General features: G+C 39.9%; 1 protein-coding gene across 4 annotated transcripts in view; it reads right to left on the bottom strand.

Moving 5' to 3' along the window:
• Positions 1-21,447, bottom strand: part of LOC149184493 (Leucine-rich repeat protein kinase family protein) — a 161,226-nt gene extending 139,779 nt beyond the window's left edge. For 2 of the 4 annotated variants that reach the window (XM_089417527.1, XM_089417525.1), the window contains exon 1: positions 21,137-21,442. In XM_089417527.1, the coding sequence (XP_089273653.1) occupies positions 21,137-21,209 (73 nt within the window). In that variant the 5' untranslated portion in view covers positions 21,210-21,442. Of the gene's footprint in view, positions 1-21,136 lie in introns of all 4 variants that reach the window. The other 2 variants (XR_016257266.1, XM_089417526.1) reach the window with 2 other exon arrangements.
• Between the last annotated feature and the right edge of the window lie 3,980 nt (positions 21,448-25,427).

A 25,427-nucleotide genomic window follows, 5' to 3' on the forward strand; every position in this document is an offset into this window, starting at 1 on the left:
ATATTTTTTTAATTAAAAATCAAAATTAAGAAACAAAGAACAAAAAAAAAATGTAACAAAATCAAAATCAAAATAAAAGTCAAATAAAAGAAAAATTCAAAATCGAATTTCAAAAAAAATCAAAACACATTTCAATCTTAACCCTTGACTTTTAATGTATATACGAACCTATACATAAAATGAAAAAATAACTAATGAAACTAAGACCTAACCTAAAGCATGCATAATAAAGGAAAAGAAGTCGAATGCGTTCATTTATTTTGCTACTACAGGTTTATGGAAGGCTTGGACAGCGGCGGCAGAGGAAGACTGTGAGGCTAAGTTGCAGGAAACGCAGGGTTACAGGGCATTTCGCCTGGGGAAACGAAACGAAACTCGTTTCCCCGTACCGTACGGCCTGGAAACGCGTTTCCGGCCGTACGGTCACGTTTCCCGAAATGGAAACGTGGCCGTACGGCCGGAAACGCGTTTCCAGGCCGTACGGGCCCCGTTTCCCCAAAAAAACACTTGTTTTTTAAATTTTTTTTTTTCTAATTTGTTTTTAATTTTTTTTAGGGTTTCTAAGCTGTTCTAGAAACCATTTCTAAAGTTATAAAAGAGCAGTGTCTCTCATTCTCTCATCACACTATTCAGCAAGGAGTTTCTCTTGGAGATTGGCAGTTGTTTCAGCTAGGGTGTTTTGAGCAGTGAGCAAAGTAGATTTCAGCAGCGGGAGAAAGAGATTTCAGCAGCAAGAGAAGGAGATTTCAGCAGGAGATTTCTGTAGCAGCAGATTTGGCTCAGCTACAGCCATACTTCTCTTCTCTTTTCTGGCATTTCGGGGTAGTTTCAACCACAGAAAATTAATTTGGGTAAGCCACATTCATTTTGTTAGTTTTTTCTTACTATTTCTTCAATTTTTCTAGGGTTTATGCAGCCAAAAATATGAAAAACGTTTTTTATTTATAGATTTGTTTTTTAAATTTATTTTTGCAGCAGATTTGGCTCAGCTACAGCCATATTTCTCCTCTTTTCTGGCATTTTAGGGTAGATTCAGCCACAGAAAATTAGTTTGGGTAAGCCACATTCATTTCTTAGTTTTTTTCTTACTATTTCTTTAATTTTTCTAGGGTTTATACAGCCAAAAATATGAAAAACGTTTTTATTATTTACAGATTTGTTTTTTTAATTTATTTTTGCAGCAATGGCTTCCAACCAAAGTGCAGCTGCAACTTCAAACCCTAGGGCCAACCCAAGGGCTGAATATTATCCTCTTTGGAGGCATGTGACGAAGCTTCAAAGATGTGGAGGTGGTGGCTCATGGGAATGGCGATGCACTCTTTGCAATAATACGTACAAGGGCTCCTACCCAAGAGTGAAGGCGCATCTATTGCATGGAGGAGGACAGGGGATTGTGGGTTGCACAAAAACATCAGATCCGTTGGTAAGGAGGGCATATCAAAGAGAGCAAGATAAGGCGGATGGTATTAAGAGAAGGCATGATGACCTTACTCAAGCTCCATCTAACATTGAGCCAAGGATTGTAGCTGAAGCAAGAAAGAGGAGAGCTGGTCACACTCAAGAACATGAACAACCAGCACCCAAAAATACCAGAGGCTCAGGGGCATCCCATTCAGTTCAGGATAGCAGAATTGCTAGATTGGTGAATGTGCAAGCAAGAGAAGAAGTTGATTCCAGAGTGGCCAGGTGCATTTATGCATGTGGTATCCCATTCAATGTTGTTCGCTCTCCTTACTGGCAAGATATGATAAGGGCAGTTAACAAAGCTCCTCAAGGGTACAAGGGGCCCAACTATGAGAAAGTCAGAACCCAGCTTCTCAAAAATGAGAAGGAACTTGTGGAGGACATTTTAGCTCCAATTCGTTCTTCCTGGAGTAGCTCTGGGGTTACCATAGTCTCAGATGGTTGGACAGATATGAGGCGCAGACCATTGATAAATATCATTGCCACTTCCCCCAAAGGAGCAATGTTTATCAAGGCAGAAGACTGCTCAGGAGAGGTGAAAGATGCACAGTTCATTGCTGATGTTATTATAAAAGCTATTGAACAAATAGGGCCTAACAGGGTGGTGCAAGTTATCATGGATAATGCACCAGTTTGCAAAGCTGCAGGTTTAATTATTGAGGGGAGGTATGACCACATCTTTTGGACACCATGCATTGTCCATAATCTGAATATGATCTTAGAGGAGATCGACAACAAAGTTTCCTGGATAAAGGAAGTCACAGGGGAAGCAAGGGAGATTATCAAATTCATCACCAACCACCACCAGTCTCAGGCCATATTTCGAGAGTACTCCAAATTGGAGTTGTTAAAAGTTGCTGAGACAAGATATGCCTCAAACTTCGTGATGTTGCGCCGCCTTGTTGAGGTTAAGCATGCATTAGTTTCTATGGTGGTGAGTCAACTTTGGATTGAGTGGAGACAAGCAGATTCAGAGCGGGGATCTATGGTGTGTAGATTGTGCCTTGATGAGGATTGGTGGAGCAAGGTAGATTTCTTGCTAAAGTTCACAACCCCTGCATTTGAGCTTCTCCGGAGTGCTGACACTGACCAACCTTTCTTGGGAGAGGTATATGATGGCATGGATTCCATGGTTGAGAAAACTATGGAAATCATTTCGCAGGAGTCTCCACAACTTCTGTTTGTTGATGATCATTTTGCTGGTTTGATCAAGAAAATCATTGTTGACAGGTGGAACAATTTCAATACACCATTGCACACTTTAGCACATGCTTTGAACCCCAAATTTTATGATGAGGAGCTTATTGCTAAAAGCAATGGGAAGAGGAAGGCACCCCATAAGGATAGAGAGGTGGCTACTGGGGTGAAAAAAGCACTTATGAGAATGTTTCCTTCTCATCTACATAGGGAGGTAAAGGAGGAATTTGCCAGTTTTGCTGCAGGAATAGATGATTATGCAGATATATCAGCTTTGGAGGAGAGAAGCACCATGAATCCAGTTAGGTGGTGGATTTGTCATGGAGCAAATGGTGTACATTTGCAAAGCCTTGCCATTCGTATTCTTTCACAAGTGGCAAGCTCTTCATCAGCAGAAAGGAATTGGAGCACTTATGATTTTATTCATTCTGTGAAGCGCAATAGGTTGGGCTCACAGAACGCAGAGGATCTTGTTTATGTGCACTCCAACCTTCGCCTTGCATCTCGTAGGGGTCCAGAATACAACAGTGGTCCTTCTAAAGAATGGGATGTGGATGCAGAAAATCCTGATTTGGATCTCTCTCTTGCTGCCCTGAATATTGAGGACGATTCTGGAAGTGGAATTTGTGCATCATCTTCTTCAGCACCACCATCCACTGTTGAGCATTCTGCTGCTTCTATTTTTGATGAGGATTGTTATGATGAGGATTAGTCTTTTGTGACTTGTCTCTATAGTTCTTGCATCCTTATAGTCTTTATTGTACTTGCAGCCTCATATACTAATATAAATAAAGGCTGATTTTGGATTTTCCAGTTCCTATATTTTTATTTTCATTATGTGATGACTCATGAGTAAATGTGATGTAAATTTAATCTTAATGTTTAAATGTTTAAGTAAATGTATCATTAATGCTTTATGATTGCACATAATAACATATATATATTAATAATTTTTAAATATTTTTAATATATATATATATATATATATATATATTATTATATATATTCGCGTTTCCCCGTTTCCAAAATTTGGGGAGGTCGCGTTTCGTTTCGCTTCCCGTTTCAGAAACTCGTTTCTGTTTCCCCGTTTCGTGCAACTCAGTGTGAGGGCTAGGAGGAGAATGCAGATGCAACAAGGAGAGATGCGTGGAAGGGGTTAGATAGGCACAGAGAGTGCAGTGATGAATGTGCGGATTGGAGAGGGAAAAGCTGGAGCTACGACTGGAGCAGAACAATGGACGCAGGTTGAGGGACACAGAGAGGGACTGGAGCAGAACAATGGACGCGGGTTGAGGGACACAGAGAGGGTGGACGGACAGTGGATTTGCTGATCAGTAGAGATGCATGTATGGAGGATCCGTTGAATAGCAAGGAGCTGTAACGATGAGACTAAGAGAGGCACTGCGTGAGGATGCGGGTGTGAGGCAGCACGAAGGGATGGCTGCATGGAGGGAGAAGGATGCAAGCAACAAGGTGAAACAAAGCAGGTCAGAGACAAAGAAGGATAGGGACGCGTGAGTGAGGCAATACGCAGAGAGGAAAACAGGATCATGCAGATTGAGGGAGTAGACAGCGAATGGATGGCCACATAAGGGGCCAGATGAAGACTCACACGGGCCAGGAAGAGGGAACTTTAAAGGGTTTGGCAGCGAATATTTGTTGCGGATAGTATGTAGCAAAAGTCGATGGAGGATTGGCTATCGCTGAGAGGGTTTTGGTTTTTTATTCTTTTAAAAAAAAAATCGAATCTGCACAACAAACCCTGAAACAGGCAGCAAATAAATCTGCAAAAATGGTAGCCCAAAACTCAGGAATCTCACTCAAAATGTTGAATTCTTCTGCTTTAATAATGAAACCCTTAAAAATTTTCCAGATTTAATTAAAATATCAAATCCATCTGCTTCAGATTTGACCCTGAAACCCTCACTGAAATTCCAGATCTGAAAACTAAATTAATTCCCTGAAAAAATGATGTTGATGGACCTCCAGAGATCCAGATCTTACCCTCCAGGGCCTAGATCTGGACTCTGCACAACTTTCAGCTTCAAATATGTCGCTGCAATACAACAAAAAACACCCAAACGATATATACAATGACCCAAAAAACACCCAAATCAGAAAACTGAAATTTTACAGATCTATGTACATAAATGGCAGATCTATCAGATCTAGGGAGTATGAGTCCGACTCCGCTCTCAGATCTGATGATCTGAGGCTCTAAATAGCCAAATCTAATGATTTAGCATAGAAAATTTAAAAATTTTAGAAGAGGTATTAAGTTTGAAACCTTTCATGCATCACCCATAAAAATAATATCTTATGATAAGCCCGGGATCAAATTCAAACTGGACTCTTCAGAAAACACGGATCGGGAGTTGGCTGGTTCAGCGGAAAACTTCCCCGAATGCCGATGATCTAATAATCAAAGATTTTCCTGCAAAACTCAATTCATCTGTCAACATAGAGCGAGAAAACAATAATAAAATTCAGATCTAATAAAGATACCTGCTATTATATTCAAAACTTAAATTATCATTTGTTAATTTTAGGCACGTTCTATGCTAGAGCAATTTATTTAAATTTTCACAGTTAGCTCATTATCTTTTCCAGATTAGCAATCACATCAGCATTAAAGTAAACTGCAGATAAAACATAAATATAAATCACAGAAGACAAGCCAAGACAAGAGGACAAGATGTGGTGCCAACCAGGGACAAACCCCACAATGTGGGGAAACCCTTGATCAATTCTTCTTTTATGTTCTTCAAAGTTCAACAGAGAAAGCAAGAGAGATAGTACATTTACAACAGAAGTCAACACTTTGACTTTTCTAGATCTGAGCATAGATCATTTCCTATAACGATGAGATCAATTGAAGACATTCTGCTTCAACTAATTCTCCAAGGTGACGGCTTCACCTATCGTAGTGTTGCCTCTCGTTCATCATCTTCATGTTGCTCATCATGCTGCATCTTCTATGGTCTTATTCATCATCAAGCAGTGCATGCTCATATCATTATGCTGTGCTGCACCCAAATATCACTGAGTTGTTCTCAACATCATGGATCTACACCCATCTGATGTATACTCCATGATTGTTATGCTACTCTCATCATACAACATCACAAGCTAGTACTGCTATAAGGTTTCCATGCTAATCCGGTCTTCTCATTGTAATATACTCCTATGCCAAGTTAGTACTGCTGTAGGGTTTCATAGATCTTCTTTGCCACATGAATACCACCTTCAAATCTGAGGTTTTTAACTTACTGCATCATACAGGGTTTCATTCGCCGCTCCATCTAAAACCCAAACCAAGTGTAGTCAAACCTTACTGCAACTTGCCCTAACATGGGAAGATCTCAGAGGTATTTGCAAGTTCTATCCCTTCTTGCTTGCAGATCTTTGCACCCATATTCACATGAAATTACAAGGATGAAACCCGAGTTCTGTTCCTCTCTTTATAGCATATACATGTGCTCATATATGCAAAGTTCTGTGTCTCCTTTTGACAACAAGAACAGGTCTCCTAGTTGTGCATAGATGTCTCCATTGACTGCGTTGAAGGAGTCTTCATTAACTGCATAAATTAGGGCCTGCGTGCCTGTGTATATATGTCTTTTGGACAGCTTATATCATGACTGCATTGTCTCCACGTATTTCTTCATGAACTGCGTATAAGTGGTGTGTGTAACCACGCTGCCAGATCCACTATAGATTAGGGCCTGCGTGCCTATGTATATATGTCTTCTAGACAGCGTATATCATGACTGCGTTGTCTCCACGTATTTCTTCATGAACTGCGTATAAATGGTTGTCTCCACGTATCTCTTCATGAACTACGTATAAGTGGTGTGTGTAACCACGCTACCAAATCCACTATAGATTAGGGCCTGCATGCCTGTGTATATATGTCTTTTGGACAGCGTATATCATGACTACGTTGTCTCCACGTATTTCTTCATGAGCTGTGTATAAATGGGTGTCTCCACATATCTCTTCATGAACTGCGTATAAGTGGTGTGTGTAACCACACTGCCAGATCCACTATAGATTAGGGCATGATCTACGCCGAGAACATTACAGGAAGTGTCTCAACATGACTGCACCTAATACCCTTTTATGACTACGGCTAGGTCTTCCAAGAACAGCGTATTACATTTCTTCATGAACGTATTTATTTGTTGTGTCTCCATATACTTTGACTGCAGCTACTTCTATCCCTGCGGCTTCATATACTTGCCTGCGGATTTATGACTGCGTTCTCCATTAGGGCATCATTATACTAGGCCAGCATAATCCATAGTGTATCTCCTTCTCCAAAAACCCAAGACGTGGAGAGGAGATCACTTGAAGAGTGTGTTAAATGACTTCAAATCATCTTCTATTTATACTAACATGTAGATGATGAATAGACACGATGTTTGGGTTTCTTGAGCCTACATAAGTTGTTGGTCGGCTTGATAATAATTCCATGATCAAAATAAATTCATATCTTCATAAATACTTATCGGAATCGGATGATCTTTAGATCAATCCTACACCTCTCGACAAGAGGGATCCAATAAAAATATTAGCTGCCATAAATAAGCTGACCCACATGGAGTTTGGCCCTAGTTGCCAATTTAACATCATTCAAACCCCAGCGACTAAGCAAAATACCAGTACTCAAATCGCTCTTCAGAAAGCTATATCAATGGCCAAAAAAGAAATATATGCGATCTTACAGCATTTCCAAGAGTAACACCAACAAAAATTAACCCCAAAGTCTTTCTTTATTGCTCATAAAAAGATTACAAGAGAGAGCTTTTCGCTTAGTATATGATCAAAAGATCGGATGATACTGACTAACAAACGACCTCCTATTTAAAGATAAATCCTCCAACGGCTAGTTCGAGTGATCCTTCTCAAAGTGATCTCGACTGTTGATGAGGATCAAAATTTCTTTTAATCTCATCCGTTGAAATTTTAAATATTGAGGAAATTTCGAATTTTTCAATTAAATGCATTTTAATAAATTCAAAAATTAAAATTTTGCATTTATTTCCTCAAAATTTGACTTTGACTTAACCCTAGGGACCCAAAGCATAAAATTTAGCAAAATAATCAATTAACCTTAGTCCCTGGACCTGTTAAGATTTAATTTTTTAAATGATCCATGAATTTTACCTCTGGAAAACTTAAATTTACCTAGGACCTAGGACCTATGAGGGAATAAATTATTTTTATAACCCTCAAGACACTTTACATCATGACTTTTACATTTTTTACATCTCAAGGGGGAAAAACCCATTTGAAAAAGACCCTCACAGACTACCCACTTCTGCGACACAAATATAATCTAGCAGATCAAGCAATTTGTAACAAAATACCCTAACCAAATAGTTAGGAATATTCCCCAATCACCCTTACATAGACTCGATCTAGAACACTAGGACTCCCCTAAGATTTCAGTGACAAAATCCATTCCGGCTTTGGGATAGGCTGAAGGAAAACTCTGCCGACCATCTGAGAATGGATCGGTGAAACAAAAAACCTCCCGGAATGTAGATCGTTACCAGAAAACTAGGTTTACCTAGGTGATTACATACATGACACGAATCTGCTGAGATTATTTACACTATACACATGCAGACTGAGTTTACATTATAAGATGATCCTCAGGCTAACAATGATAGCTGGATGGCAGGAACACGTCGATCAGGCGCTATCCCTTTTGCGAAAAAAGGGGGTGTACTGCTACGGGTCATTGACACGTAGTGGTCAACAAAGCCTATTCCCTAGCTGGAACCCTTCTTCACTTTGCAACTCGCAGTCGATAACTCATACTTCCTCCAACACCTATCTCTGGCAACTAGAAGTTGATTTGATGCTCAGAGCTGCATTCTGGCTAACTCGCACGACCTCCTCTGGCAATCTCATACGGCCATCTCTTTAAGGCTGCAAAAGCGACGAAACTCAAACACTGGGAAAATAAACAGAAATCTCCCTCTTTCACATGTTGCTTGGTTGTTGAATCTGCTACTCGCACTCCCTCCTGGAGTGAGAAATTCTGCTCACGGCTCCTACCAATATACAAGTTGGAAAATCAGATTTCTAAAACTCGAAACCCCCTGAGAGAAATTCTCTCTATGTACTCTTTCTCTTTCCACCCGACACGGATTCTGCTCTAGCAATCTGCTACGAAAACCTCTGTGTCCAGACGAAAAATCTGCTTAGCAAAAATTTGAGTTGTTATTGCTCCCTCTGCCTACTGGAATCACTTTTCTAGACAAATCAAATTTTCCTGCAACTACAACTAGAAAATCGAATCCTTACCCAGTAATTCAAACTGCCTAGCTAGGCACTGCGCAGCCCCAAAAAATTTTAGCCTGTTGCTCCCTCTGAATAGCGAAATTTTCTTCTTCCGCCTTTGAACTTCCCTGTCTGATCAATCTCCCTCTGATACCATGTGAAATTTTCAACTATCGCAGCAACTGGAAATTATTCTTCTAACTGTAAATTAATTAACAGTTTATTTGCCCACACAAACAACGAATAATTCACAACTGCAATTATCACCAAATTAAATTCTATGGAAGATAAACTGGAATCTTCGAAAATACTGACACGCATAAAAAAATTTGACACTTATTTTTGGACTAAAGTCCCCGGAAAAAACCCAACTTGGGAAAATCGGTGCAGCAGCTGAGGGTTTTTATTATTAAGCAATAGTGATATTTTGAGTACGATCTGGATGTCGAAAACTAGCAATCCACAGCAAGAAAAACTGGCCAAAATTATCTAAGGGAATTTCCCTTCCTCCGCAAGCAACCTCGACACTCGCAATGCCCGCACTTGTGCTACTCGAACTAGCTCTGCCCAGAACAACTGAAAATCAAGTTGTCTTGCTTGCTACTGACTAGGAAAACACTTCTCTGGCCCTCTAGAACCTTTGCCTGGCCTCTAGAACTGAAAATGTCTTCTTCCTTCAGCAAATTCAACTACCCTCTGAAGCTTCTACGTTACCTCTACGCAACTTCCTGGAGGAATTTCGGCCTCTCTACAAAGTACTCGTCAGACCTGAAAAATCTTCCTCCAGTTTCACTGTCCCTGCCACTCTGACACCTGCAACCCTTCTAGCTCGACCCTTCTTCCCTACTTGACCTCTGTAGCTGGATAGATCGATCTACCAAGGAACTCACACTACTAGTGTGTCATCCATCTACACATCGACTTCTTCTTATAATCTTTTGTTGGACCTCCAAAGGCTGAGATTAAAACTTAATCAAGGGCCTAGATCATATCGAAGTCGATCTATGTGAGTTTCTAAATGATTCACACCTTATCTCAATTAATTCTAATTGATTAACCAGATTTCTTAAGTTTAAACTTAGGAAATATAAAAAATCGGCTAATAATCTAATTGAAACATTTTTAGGTGGAATTTCCAGAAACAATTTCTAGGTTATGGAGAACTCGTGTATTAGCCTCTCCACAAAGTTTCGAGACTAGAACACCTCCAATGCTACAAAAACTAACAGAACAAAGCCCTTATTCTTCATTGAACCTCAAAGTCAACACTTGTAGGGTGAAACAAGCATCTTTCAAGGCATTTTGAATTCACCCTGGGAACTCCCCTTTTGGTTGTTATGCGAAACTCAAGGAAATGGCTCCTTGGAAACTGCATGATGTTGACATTTTTGAATTCCTACATATTGAAGACGACAAAAGGGATATTGGTCATCGTTTTGACAATGGTCTAATATATGACACTGATGATGACTATATCTTTCCTTCATCTTCTTCATCATATCATTCCCAGGATGTTTCCATGGACAATGATGAGGATGATCTCCCTGAGGTCATTCTTTATCAAAAATTTATGAGCTCGATTATCGAAATCTCCATTATTTGGTTAGAGGAAAGGATCCAATGGCTAAGGTTGGATTCCTTCTCCTCGTCCATGACTATTTATCAAAATAAATGGTTCTCTTATTTTCCTACCTCCCACTCATTTTATTCATCAAGCCAATCTTGCCAAGGAGGATGTGATATTTGGTTGCCCTACCACATGATGGTTCATAAGGCCAAGTGTTTGTATGTTGATCTAATGATATGTTGGTTACATTGGCTATATGACTACACTTGGCCCTTGCATAATGTGTTAACATGCATGGTAGTGTAGGTGCATTGCATGTTTCCTTTTTCATAGCTAATATCATCATATTATGCTCTCATGCTAGAGTAGGGAACATGGTAATTAGTCTTGCATCTTAGAATATATTTACTTTTCTATATGGATTTACTATTTGATGAAAAACATGGGCAATCAACGTATGCCTAGTACACATGCTTCTAATAGTTGTATTCTAATGTGTAGGATACAGGTCTCCATCCCAAGAGATTGTTGGAGTTCTCATGACCTCCCTATTCGAGTACATGGATCATGCACGCTACGTTGAGCTCATGTCACAATTGGAACCATATTTTACCCACCAAAAGTGGGTAACCCTAGAAGAGCATTTCTTTTATTCATCTTCTTCCAGTTAGCAGCCCCTAACAACCACCTTGTAGCCAATGCGATGTGCCACTTTATCTCTGCCACCTACATTAGTTATTTGTTTTCTTGCCCATTTGTCAAGAGCACATGTTAGAAGGTGGGCAATTTGACCCAAAAGGTATGTTTTTCATTGTGCAATCGGGTGCTTATGCTTGTTTTTCATTTTGGCATTTTGGCATGGATTATTGGGTGACTTGGAAGAAGGAAGGGCTTTGACCGTGGTTTTGTTCCCTCACCTTAAATGGGGGGTTAATCTTCAATCCTAGTCCTGTGGGATCTCCCCTATTGGCCTATGGCTTTAGGAAGGGCACTACTTGGGAAACCCAATTTTTGGTATTGTGATCTCATTTTCCTATTCCATATTTATCACTTCCCTCCACACATTACGAGCCCTATTTACTATCTCCCTTCTCTGTGTCCACATGACGATTGGGTCCACAGGGTGCTAGCACACCCCCTCCCCTTGTCCACATATTTGGGTTGGGTCTGGAAATGTCGCCCCAGAGGTTGATGCAACTAAAAGAAAGTTAAAAGTATATCATGGCCATAAGAAATAAACAAAAGAAAAAGAAAATCTCAAAATGGAAAAGATTGTCAGGACATTAAATAAAGCACATGGGAAAAATCCAAGCATGAGCTCTACCCCTTAACATTATGGCCATCACCCTGGTTCCTAGGGGAAAAACAACGTAAAAAAAACCCATGCACGTCCCAACCTCTGGTGGACGACGAACTGCCCCATCTTTAAGAGGGTAATAACTATTATATAACATTCACAGCATGCTCTCATCTCCTAAAGCTTCGAGCAGTAATACAAAGAAAAATGAAGAAAAAGCAGAAGGCAAATAAAGAGGGGTGGAAAAACAAAGGTTGGGGTAACTCATGCAGCCACAATTGCTCCCTCCTCACATCTGTACACCCAATAAGTGGACTTCCTCATTAGTTCTACCCCTTGGCCCACGTCATTTGGCTCTGAAGCCCCCTTATCTCCATCCATTCCATCATTATTCATATGCCACCTATTGATTGAAGAATCTATCAAGGACATGTCTTTCCCCTTAGAGGTTGGGAACACCTAATAAAGTCATTCATTGGCCACTCCTACCTAGGAAGGTAACACCATTACATGATCAAAGCCTCAAATTTGGAAGAGAAGCCTCGTATGAAGTCTCAATTTACCCTTAATTAACAAGCTTGGTTCTTTTAGATGCACTAATGATTAATTGTACCTAATGGTGAAGATGTCGCACCGGACATTATGTGTGATTGGCAGGTGGTTTCCATCATGGGTTGAGCAACTTAACTAGGGCCCAGGCCCACTAGAGAAGCATTATCACACCCTACAGGTGAAATGTTGAGAGCCATGGCACTCCTATCACTTGCAGAGCATCGCTCCATTTCATGGGCACCTTCAGCACCACAATTGTTCGTGCCTTGCCCCACATTATTCATGAGATGCTGCACTTGGACCAATGTGCCTCAGCCAACTTAGCAATGAACACATGGTTTGGCAGCTAATCCAATGCCCAAATGAGGTTTGTCTCACCCCTTAAGACATTGGAGGTTTAGCACCATCCTCTGAGCCCTCAATATTGGAGCAGAACCAAGCTATTCCATCACCAGGAGACCCATGAGACCTATTTTGTGCCCCAAACACAACACTGGGGTCCACAGGATTATTTGCATGGGGATTTAGGGGCCAACCCCTAGATCCGAATTTTTGGAATCTGCTACACTTAGCACTGGAGAAGCCCAACACATGCCCTAGAAGGGCCTATGCATGCATGACATTAGCATTTCAGCCTCTTTTGTGGGTTATTTCTTATGTTTTACATTGGTTATGAGGTTGGCTTGTAACCTCACTTAGTTTTGCCCATCATTTTACAACTTGGAGGGGCTTTTAGGCTAAATTAGAGTTCATTAGACATGTATAAATAAGAGAGAGGTTATTTCACTCTCTCATCATCATCACTTGGAGAATTCAAACCTTGTAAGAGAATTCACACTTGTTCCTTCTTGGCTATTGGAGATTCTTGGAATTTTGATGTTTGGAAGCTACTTTGGATTGTCTATAGAGTTATTTCTTTGGTGAATGGATGGATATAGTACATGTTATCTTGTAAGTGGCTATTGTTGAATACTATCATTTTGAATTTGTCTAATGTATGCAATTGCTACTTCTAGATTATGCTTTGATTGTGCCTTAATTTGTTGACAATAAATTTTAAAGGCTATCTAGTTTAGAATTGCATATGTTACTCATTGTATAACATGTAATGAATGTTCCTAGTGGAGGAATTCTCAAACTCCATTTATCATTGAATGGGTAAATGCTAAAAAAATTATACCAAGGGCACCAAATTTCAGCCTCCCTAGCAACAAATTTGGCTTATCTATCACATCCTTGACTCCATATGCCTAAAGGACAAGGCACTAGTCCAGGTCTTTGGTGATCATCTCAAAATTTTCTCCATAAATTTATCTCCTTAAGTTTGGTCCTTCTAAGGCTAAGGTGAAAATCTAGGGCTTCAAACGAAATTTTAGGGAGTATGTTTTTTGGTGATTTGAGAGCCTCAACATCAAAAAATAGGTCTAGGCTACCTAACATATAAATTTGGATGCTCCAAGAGGGAAGCCCTAGTCTCTTTTCCCCTCAATTTGAGGATTTCATGAGCCTTGGCTTAGTTGAATACCCTTGTAAGAAACCCTTCCCCTCGGACCTTGACCTTGTGAATACCTATCACCATCAAAAAGTCTTGAAACCCTAGGTCTTGAGCCTTCTTTTCTAGGGCTTTTCTTTCAAAGCATTTTGCTTCTTTGAAGCCTTGAACCATTATTGAGTCCCTCTCTTGAATGAGCTCTAGCTTGATCACTTTGTGCCTTATACCTAGCATGTCTATTTTAACTGATCTCCCTCCTGCTAGGACACCTATCGGTGAAAGTCCATAAAGAGCAGGGGGTTTTGGCTAAAGTGACATTAGGATTCTACCCCATTATTAGCACTTTGTTTAGCTCTTGTCTTGTAGGGTTTCCCTCTCCAAGGTCTGCGAGATTTTGTGGTAACAAAGTCTTTGAAGCTTAGACCACATGAAGCTATAGCATCAATCATAGGTTGATAATACGCAGAATTAGTGGCATTAAAAGCTATGTCTGCATCATACCACCATCTAACAAGCATTCCCACACAAACTCCTTCTCTATCTTCTTCCATTTGGAATCAATGGTGGGTTAAGCTCCAAGGGTGGTAAGGGGAACAAAAAAAAGTCAATCCCTTTTTGTGCCTTCTTCAAGTTCAAACTAGATGAACTAGGAGCAAAAGAATGTTCGTCTCCAATTCTAATAGGAAAACTAGAGCATTCTTCAAAACTAGGCATTTTCCCTTTAAGATCAAGGTCACTGAAAAGTGCATCATCCTTTTGACTTTTGTCTGTCTTTTTAAATTCTACCAATCTTAGCTATTCTACTAGGTAGGTTCCAAACAGATATAACATCTCTTGTTTTTGTTGGAATTTCTAATTATATCCCGTTAGAAATTCTTCCTGCACTATCTGGTTTATTTCACCTACTTGTTTAATTACTTAACAAGTTATTTAACCATATAAATACTAAAAATAAACACAAGTACAGTCACAACATGTACAGATCATCAATTGAAAGAAAACAAGCACACAAGTAACACCGTTATTTTTGGACAAATGTCCCGGAAAAACCCAATGCGGGAAAACCGATGCAGCGATTATGAGGGTTATATTATTATGCAGTCTTTCTGAGTACAACTGGGTGCCTAACCACCTCACCCGACGAAGAAAAATGCACGACAGCAATACCTCTATATTCGGAAATAGGTATTCAGAAAACCTATCCCACGAAACCCTCTCTGACACAACTGAAGCTCAGCACTGGCCCTTCTGACCTCTGGATCAGCGTCCTACGTCAACCCCAGGACCCTCTGCGTCAGCACTCTGAGGCACTACGCAACCCCTGGGACCCTCTGTGTCACTCCAGCATCCTCTGCGTGGATGACGCAGTCCCTCTGGCCTCTACGTTGTCTCTGTTGGGCCCTGTGTAGCCTGGACTGGCTGCTGCTCTCGCTCTCTCTGCTTCTATGCTGGTCTCTCAGTAATGTCTCTGCCTCTCTGCCTCGTACTCACTGCCCCTCGCTGCTGATCACTAATTCAACTTTGCTTAGCAACCCCGCTCTAGCAAAATGAATGATTGATCACTCTAGTGTTCTCCAACTGACCCTCAAGCCTCTTATACTTTTCTCGTTGGTCCTTCAACGACTGAGATTAACTCTCTAATCAACGACTAAGATTAGATTTGGCTTGATCCATGACTTTTGGAACCTTCTAACCCAGTTTTATATTAATACCCATTAATATTTTATTTTTCCTAAGTTTAGACTTAGGAACTCCATTAAAAACATTAATTAATTTAATATCTCCTAAACCGGGTACAATCTATCCAAACCATTTCTGTGACTTGGAGATCTCATGTGCTTTAGCCTCTCCACCAATTTTCATGGCTAGAGCACATCCGATGCTACCTCAAATCAACACTCCCTCTTAGCGAGGACTGTGCTCTAGTAATACTCCTCACTGAGCATCACTCTGATTATCTGGCATTAGGACCTGTGTTGATGCTAGGCCTCCCAGCCCAACATCCTCTGCACTGCTGCATCCTATATTGTCACCCATGGCTCTGTCACTGCGACTACTGCATCACTACGGCAACTCCCTTTGCATCTGTGTTGTTGCTGGTCCATCCTCCCAACACTGCATCCCCTCTCATCATGTTGCATAGTGCTACAGCATACTGCTACTGCACTGCAACTCAGTTACTGAGAAATAAGTAACTGATCCACCCAACTTCTAACATCCCTGTCAGACTAGAAACACTCTCGATGTTGAAGCTCCCTCTGCCACTAACAAGTGCTCTCTCTACTGACCTCTGCGTTGTTGCAACAACTCCCTGCATATCGCACCGTTGCACACCTCTTTGTGCCATCCTGCACTAGTGCAACACTCTCAGTGCCTCTCGCACTATTGCAACCTACTAGCCTCGCGTTGCCCGGGGACTCCTACACTGTAACACTCTCTGTCACTTCATCTGCATCCGTCTCTACCAACATCTGTCAGTCTTGCTACTCTCTCTTCGGGGCTTCTGTTGCAAGGTATAATCGAAGAGGTTGGGTACCTCAAGGATTCTGCCCCTCATCATCTGTAGTCTTCCTAACTACAGCTCAATGTCTCCCCACCTTTTCTCTAGTGGTACATGAGCACTCATGGCACACAGAACAGACAGGATCCTGGCCTTCCAAATGACGAAGTTGGATGCCCCATCCAACCTGTCTTGATCCATCAGCCTATTCATGGCCATCTCTCTATTCTTCTGTCGACTCCTTCGAGTCTCTCTACTTCCCTCCGGAAGTTCTCTCTTCGACTCATGTTGAGTCTCTCTACTTCCCGCCTGGAAGTTCTCTACTAGACTCCCTCTGAGTCTCGATATCCCTTCTGGAAATCCTCCTGCCAATCGTCAAGTTGCACCTCTCCGATCTTCTGTGCACCCGCAACACTGATCCGAATTCCTTGGCTAGAAATCCGCCTCGATAGCAACCCCCTCTACCTTGGTTTTGCCCTGTTAGGTATTGTTCTGACCACGATACCCCACCACTTTCGCTCCTGCAAACTGCCCACAGCTTCCTATGCCTCAGCAACTAAAGGACTAAGCCTCTAGGCTCTGCGCAATCCTGACACTGGCAAACAGCTCCCTCAGCGAACTGCGTCAACCCTCCTGGTCTCTGCGTGAGCCTCTCTCTGCCCTCCTCAGCCTCTGCGCTGGCCTCTCTTTGGCCCGGGCTGATGGTGCAGTCCCTCTGCGTCAACCCTTCTTCTGTCGCTTTTGCAAGGATGAACTTTTGTCACTCAGGACAGCTGATTCTGCTGCAAATGCTCTGCTTAAATGATGCCTTCAACTCTCCTGTGATTTGTAACCACGCTCCGATACCATGTTGGAATTTCTAATTCTAACTCGTTAGAAATTCTTCTTGCACTATCTAGTTTATTTCACCTACTTCTTTAATTACTTAACAAGTTATTTAACCATATAAATACTGAAAATAAACACAAGTACAGTCACAACATCTACAGATCATCAACTGAAAGAAAACAAGCACACAAGTGACACCATTATTTTTGGACAAATGTCCCTAGAAAAACTCAATGCGGGAAAACTGGTGCAGCTATTATGATGGTTATATTATTATGCAGTTTTTTTTAGTACAACTAGGTGCCTAACCGGCTCACTCAACAGAGAAAAATACACGGCAACAATACCTCTATATTCGGAAACAGGTATTCAAAAAACGTGTTCCACGAAACCCTCTCCGGCATAATTGAAGCTCAGCGCTGGCCCTTTTGGCCTCTGCGTCAATCCCCTGCTGACCTGAGCCAGCCCCAGGACCCTCTACGTCAGCCCTCTGAGGCATTGCGCAGCCCCTAGGACCCTCTGTGTCACTCCAACAACCTCTGTGTGGATGATGCAGTCCCTCTGGCCTCTGCGCTATCTCTGCTAGGCTCTGAGTAGCCTGGATTGACTGTTGCTCTCGCTCTCTCTGCTTCTGTGCTGGTCTCTCAGTATTGTCTCTGCCTCTCTGCCTCGTACTCACTACCCCTCGCTACTGATCACTGATTCAACTTTGCTTAGCAACCCCGCTCTAGCAAAATGAATGACTAATCACTCTGGTGTGTTCTCCAACTGACCCTCAAGCCTCCTCTTATACTTTTCTCGTTGGTCCTTCAACGGCCGAGATTAAATCTCTAATCAACAGCTAAGATTAGATTTGGCTTGATCCATGACTTTCGGAACTTTCCAACTTAGTTTTATATTAATACCCATTAATATTTTATTTTTCCTACATTTAGACTTAGGAACTCCATTAAAAATATTAATTATTTTAGTATCTCCCAAACCGGGTACAATCTGTCCAAACCATTTCTAAGTCTTGGAGATCTCCTGTGCTTTAGCCTCTCCACCAATTTTCATGGCTAGAGCACATCCGATGCTACCTCAAATCAACAGTTTTAGCTCATCAGAGACTTTTTTACAAGTTTCCAGTTGGTCCTGCCATTGTGATAAATGTTGTTTAATCCTATGGATCCCCCCACCTTTAACTTCCTTCCCACAATAGTTGGGTACTTTTATCCCCTTTTCATCCAAATGGCAATGAACCCATGGTAGATGATTCTTTTTTTTGGAGCCATGGGAACTTTTACAGCAACAACTAAAAAAATTCATACAATATCCTAAAAATTCTTTATTTCTCGGAAAAAATAACATTTTTTTTAAAGTAGAAAAATAATAGATGCCTTGTCATATCTTACAATGTCTTCCAAATTTTGAGAAGAAGAGTGCCTCCAAATAGCAGGAAAAAATAGCTCCCTAACAAACCTCCAAAATATGAAAATGACCCCTTCAATTACTTCCAAAAATAGTTGAAAAGCAGCCCAAGATCTTTGCAAAAAAATACCTTTGAAGCAGCTCCAAATCTCTCAAAGAAACTCAACCCTTCAACCAGCTCTCCAAATCTGCCCAAGAACTCCCTCAAAATAGCCCTGCAACTATCTCTCTAAATCCACTCAAGAAACTCAACTCAATTCAAGAAGTTCAAATGAATAGTGTGAGTAAAATGATGGCACACCTAGGGTTGCCTTGGAGGTGGGCCATCCCTTGCAAAATCATTAAATTTTTAAAAAATAAGGTGCAAGTGTGCACTAAATGCCACGCACAAAACCAGTCAATTCCATACAGAATCTGCCAATTTGGTGAAAATAGTCAGTTCGGTACTGAACCAACAATTTCCACTTACATTGCACCACTCGCACTGGGTGGGGACCAAAAACAGCTGGACTAATCAATTCACCCATTCCGATCCAATTATAATAACGTTGGACCCTAGATTCTTCATGCTGTCAAGTTTCAGCCAGCAATATATATATTATAAACTACTTCACCATGAATCCAACTTAACTTGGAACCTTTACTCCATGAAAAGCCACAACAATTCCAAAAAAGGATCCCAACATTGCCAAATTCCTAGCCATTATTACTTTTTTTTATCTCTAATAATAGATTTTCTACTTCTAATTACTGCCCAATTTCCTTCTGCCTAGCTTCTTCTGCCTTTTGAACTTCTTCCCTTAATTCAGTTTGATCCGTTGGAATGACATCTTTGTATATAAACATTGCTGGTCCTTTTAAAACTTTTACCTAAGTATACCATATTTATGATGAGTAGAACATAACTCGTATCAACCTGTCTTTATGTTCATTTAAATGTCCCAACCTCTTTGCTCCTATGGGACAGGTCAATTTGTAACTTGTTTTTCATTTCTTATTGACTAGTTCTAAAATGTCCTCTCACCCTTTCTCTTTTAAACCAAAAATTATGTGTTCTAAGACTTTTTTTGTGGCACTTGTGATTTGATTTTATTAACATATTTATTTCCTCTTTAATGGGTTTGATATACAAATTATCTTCAAATCAACTGGTTCATACACAAATTTGATGGGTTTGATACACAAATTATCTTCTTGATTATTTAGGTTCAAAATATTATTTATCTTTTCTTCTAGGGAATTGTTAACCAATCAAAACATTATTTATCTTTTCTTCTGGGGAATTGTTAACCAATCTTGTTGCCACTTGTCCCCCACCCTTGAAAGTCAACCGATCTGTTGAGCTGCAATAAACCCCAATAGATCAAAAACATTTCAAATTTAAAATGAATATTGCTCATGCTTGCTCCACGTGCAAGGCATCGCATCAAATGTATATTTCTCGCGTTGCTCCACATGATCTGTACAGATCAATAGATCTGCAGTGGATCTGATTGAATAAGAATGAAAAGTTGGAGAAATCTGTGTTCAGAGACTCGACAACCCCTCTATGGGACTTTGTTGATCTGCCAACATACATCAGCCAGATTTTAAATTTTTGGAAGATCTCGCTTCAGCGACATGGAATTTCCTTGACTATGAAACTCTGTCAAAGTCCAGGAATTTCCTTAGGTATGAGGCTCTGTCAAACAACAGTTTACCAATATCTTGGGACACTAAGGGAGTTTATGATTTTAGGCAACTAGTGAAGTGCATATGCGTACAAAAAACTAGCCCTTCACTTTCGAACTCCTGACCACCTTGCAAGACAAGAGACTTCACCAACTCAGTTGCACCCTTCTCCATTAAACTCCTCTGAATGCCTTTCTCCCAATACTTTCAGGACAGTTTTAAACTGAAACAAAGTCCTCATCAACTAGTACAGTTTCCAGTAAGGATGTCCAATCAACTATACGGCCATGAAAAGGTACTTTTCCCACCAGATAACATAAATTTCTTTTACAGCAGATATAATCAACCCAATTTCTTAGCCTTCCCCAGCCGCAATATTCTAACTCAGCAATGGGGTTTTTCCAGTCACGTAGCAGATTCTCTTATAATAGCTGTTATGGTCAACAATCAACTATTGTTATCAGATCTCTGCCCTCGATGCCTCAATACCTGAACAAACTATCTGATACCACTTTGTCATCTACCCAAATGCCTAACTGTAAATAGGGCATAAATTCCACTGAATTTTTCACTCCGTTAGAAAGCCCGAAAGCTTTTCGCCCAATTGCCAAGAATTCTCCTCCTAGTTCTGAAATTTGACTTCAACTGGCCCTTTTGCTAGTTTCTTTAGTAACAGTTGCCATCCAGTGGTCATGAGTTCAAATTCGCCTAATCCTTGAGCTTCACTTACATTCGTTCAGTGCATGAGTGTTCATGTAAAAAAGAGTCATTCCAAATGTACTCATTTAACAGTCAGAAACAATACTAAAAATGTCAAATATGGCCTCATGCATCCAAACATAAAGTATGTGCGAGTGATCTTACCAGGCCTCTGAGCGACTGCAGTGAACGTGTGGAGGGAATAGAGAATGCAGACGGCGATGAGCTTCACCATCATGTTTTGCAATGGGTTATAACAGGAAAAGAGCCCGCATTCCTAGTCGCTCCATATCGATCTGCTTTTGTTTTCCTTTCCAGAAGCGAATGGAAAAAGAAAGTATTAAAGCCACTTTAGTGTGGCGCTGTCGAAGTACATGTGACAGCGAACACGTACTTGTCATAACAATTTATGTGTTCTAGCGTGAGACTGGTGAACAGGACAGACTTCTTTAATGGAAAATTCTAGCGTGAGACTGGTGAACAGGACAGACTTCTTTAATAGAAAAGAATAAGGCCTGAAATCTGGCTCCACGCTATACAGTGAATCCTAAAAACAAATGATGTTTTGAAGTTTATTTTTTAAGATTTAAAATTCTTAAATAAATATATAAAACAAAATGGGAGAAGATTTTTTAAATAATGATTAAGAATTAGTTTGCATAATGTGCAATTGACATAACGTACTGAAAAAGTGTGCAATTGACATAAGTGGAGGGAAATAGGGAATGCCACCACGTTGTCTACCAGGGCCATAACATAACAGTAAATTTCTGGCTAGAATTTTCTAAAAAATTGAAAAATAGAATGTTTGAATGGTTTTTTTTAGTGGAAATGAATTTAAGGCTATTAAGAACTTTTAAAACACTTAAAAGTCTAAAAAGTTTGACGATTATAATTTGGATTTTCAAAAATTTTAGCTTGATTTTTTCGAAATCTTACTAAAATTTTTCAAAAATTTTAGCTTGATTTTTTCGAAATCTTACTAAAATTTCATTATTTTTCAGACAAAATTATAACCAATACTCTCTAAAATAATAATAACCATACTATAAGATTATATTAAATGAAAGTCTAAAAGTTTGACTATTATAATTTGGATTTTCAAAAAATTTAGCTTGATTTTTTCAAAATCTTATTAAAATTTCATTATTTTCCAAACAAAATTATAACTAATATTCTCTAAAATAATAATAACCACAGTATGAGATTATATTAAATGAACACTAATATTGAAGTGGAAATGAATTCAACACTATCAAAAATCTTTGAAATGTCCAAAATCTTAAAAATTTAATAACTGTAACTTGGATTTTCAAAAATTTCAATTTAATTTTATCAAAATCTTATCAAATTTCCATTCTTTTCCGGATAAAATTATAATCAATACTCCCTATAATAACAATAACACTAACACTGAAGTGACCTTTATTGCAAGTGGAACCGTCATAATGACTTTTATCCTTTCCTTTTTCAACCAACTCGGTAACCAGTTTCCGTATTTCTTCATTTATCTTTGTTTCAATATTGACTTTGCTACCAACATATATGCTTATCGTCTTCTTATATCCTTTCTCCAGTTGTTTTTGTTTTTCTTTTTATTGCAGTTTTCTCCAGGAAGGTTTTCAATTTTTAGTGGTAGTAACATATATTTGTCTTTATTTCAATTTTTTTTTCTAATTTATTGATTATGTTTATATTTTTTAATGTGATCTTCTCTATTTTATTAATTATATTTATATTTTTTTATGTGAGTTTTAAAAGATAAAGAGAAAACATATTTATTTCTTATTTTTATTTTTTTAGTTTTTTATTCTATTTCATATTTTGGTATGCGTTTTTAAAATTAAAAAAGGGACTTAATACAATAATACAAAAAATGTCATTAAACCAAGCAATATGGTGTTATTAGCAAGCTTCATACCCTAGCACTCTCTAGTGATAGGTTTATGGGGTTTTTTTGTAAATATGGTCAAGTTTCAAACCTCTTTCTCTCAAAGATGATTCGCAATGTGTTCTTCAATCTCATTTCTATGATGCTTATGCTCACTCCAACAGTATTTATAATTGTTGTGGTATATGTCATTGCACAAATGTACGAAGCAAAGGAATAAAGCTTTTATTATTATTCAGTTCAACATATAATAAACAATTCTATGAAAATTAAGTGATAAAACTCTGCCAAAATATATAGACAAATTGTGAGGGAAAAATTCAAATTGAGAAAATATATTGATGTGGGAAGTGAGACTCAACACACAATGTGTATTCATTCTTCTCCTGCACTAGGAATATGGAAAAGACAAATGCAAACTATAACAATATTAAATATGAGATCATGAAAAACAAATATAAGACTAATAGGAAGAAAAAAGTCATATTTTTTCAACTCCCTACAAAAAGTCAAAAGAAAGGATTGAGAGCAATTAAATTGGCCATAGTAAATTGAAAGTTATGGGTAGAAGTTAAACTAAAAACAACTTTAATATAACTAAGGTAGAATTTAATATATGATTAATATAGTTGATGTGATGGGAATATTTCAAAGTTCTCTTTTTGTGGAAATCATATTGAATGGTTGTTTTCACGCCATTTTAAAAAGTTTTGTTCATTCAATTTAAAATGTTCGACAATCATGAACTATTGGATGGTTTTATGGCATGGGTTGTTGGCATGGTTTTTGCTTACTCTTGTTATCCATCTGACAAAGATGGCCACCCGAACACAGTCCACAAATTATGCCAAGCGGGAATTGCCTCCTATCGAAGGAATCATCCGACTCATGGGTGATCCAGATTTAAACAGGAACGCAACAAATTACAGAGATAACCATATGCACAAAGATGCAGCGGAAATAATACTTCATTTCATTAATGGAAAATACTGACATATGCTTACAAACAGAAATGGCAATAAACTAGCTAGGGCGATGGTAGCTTATCTCTGAGAAGAGATGTGATGGCTACATGCCTCTGAACTGTATTACAATGAGGCTCGAAGGCCTATTTATTGTTGAGAAACAATGGAAAACCCTTCACATACCGAAACCTAACCCTAGAAGATGAAACGCCAAATTGTGGGCCCCGTTTGGGTAAATTGGTACATCAATTTCCCGGGGTCGTAACTTTGGCATACGATCTCCGTTTGACGCGTATGATAGCTCGTTAGAAAGATCTATCCGAGTACTACCACTTTGGGGCAACAATAGGGGTTGGTCGCCCCAGAATTCGAAAAAAAACGTCGTTTAGGGCCTCAAAACGGCTCCCGAAGTTCAGGACCCGAAAAACTGCTAAAAATAGTAAACTGTGCTACAATTAAGGAAACTGAAAATGCTGAGAAAGACAATGGTGGGGGTCCAGGTGGACCTGGCAGGTGGCCACCAATATCCACCTGGATCATTCCTCCCCCCTTAGGAAGCAATGGTCCCCATTGCGTTGAGCTCCTCCATGAGATGAGGAAACCTCTGCTGAACTTGTTCCCTGGTGAGCCACTTGCCCTGCTGAAGGAGTTGGCCTGCTTTGACAACTCGATACAGTTGGATATGCTGTTGGCGAGTGTTCTTGATCTGTGTGTCCATGATCCGATCAGTTGCAGCTTGTTCCATGCAATCGGGATTTAATTCTGTGGGTTTGAGCTGTTCTGCAATGTCGGATGTGTCTAGCAATGGTGGAAAGTATGGCCGAAGGCGGTCCACATTGAACACTGGGTGCAGGCCAAGGAATGGGGGAATGCTGAGCTCAAATGCATTGTCTCCCATAGCCTTAGTAATGGTGTAAGGACCATATCGAAGTGGTCTCAATTTCCGATAGGCTCCAGTAAGGCGTTCCTTTTGCAAATGCAACCAGACTTTGTCGCCCACCTGAAACTTGTGTGGCACCCGGTGTTGATCATGTCGCTGCTTGTACTTGGCATTTGATTTCTCAAGAATGTCATGGACCTGCTGGCGAATATGTTGGATGCGCTCAATGAAGCTGGTGGCCTTATCTGTTTCGGACTGGACATGAGCTGAATTCATGTGAGTAGCTGCAAGTGGCATGGCCACATCAATGGGGCATAGTGGCTGGAATCCTAAACCCACCTGAAAAGGGCTATGGCTAGTGGAGCTGTGAAGAGCTCGGTTGTAGCTGTGCTGAACATAGGGGAGGCTCTCGTCCCATGTGCGTGGATGCTTTGAGTTATACATGCGCAGAATGTGCACAATCACCCTGTTGACAACCTCTGTCTGGCCATCAGTTTGAGGATGGAAGGCTGTGGACTTCGTGAGTTTGGTGTCCAGCATTGACCAGAGACTGGACCAAAATGTGCTGAGAAACCGACTGTCCCGATCTGAGATGATAGACTGTGGGATCCCAAAGTGCACCCACACTCGTTCAAAGAAGAGTTTAGCAGTGGCTTCTGCTGTGATATTCTTCTTGCAGGCCATCATAATGGCCATCTTTGAGAACCTGTCGACGACCAC

This window comes from Pinus tabuliformis, chromosome 3_2 (assembly GCF_031772625.1).
Source record: "Pinus tabuliformis cultivar Carrire ecotype Pingquan chromosome 3_2, CPIR1, whole genome shotgun sequence".
In the NCBI taxonomy this organism is placed as follows: domain Eukaryota; kingdom Viridiplantae; phylum Streptophyta; class Pinopsida; order Pinales; family Pinaceae; genus Pinus; species Pinus tabuliformis.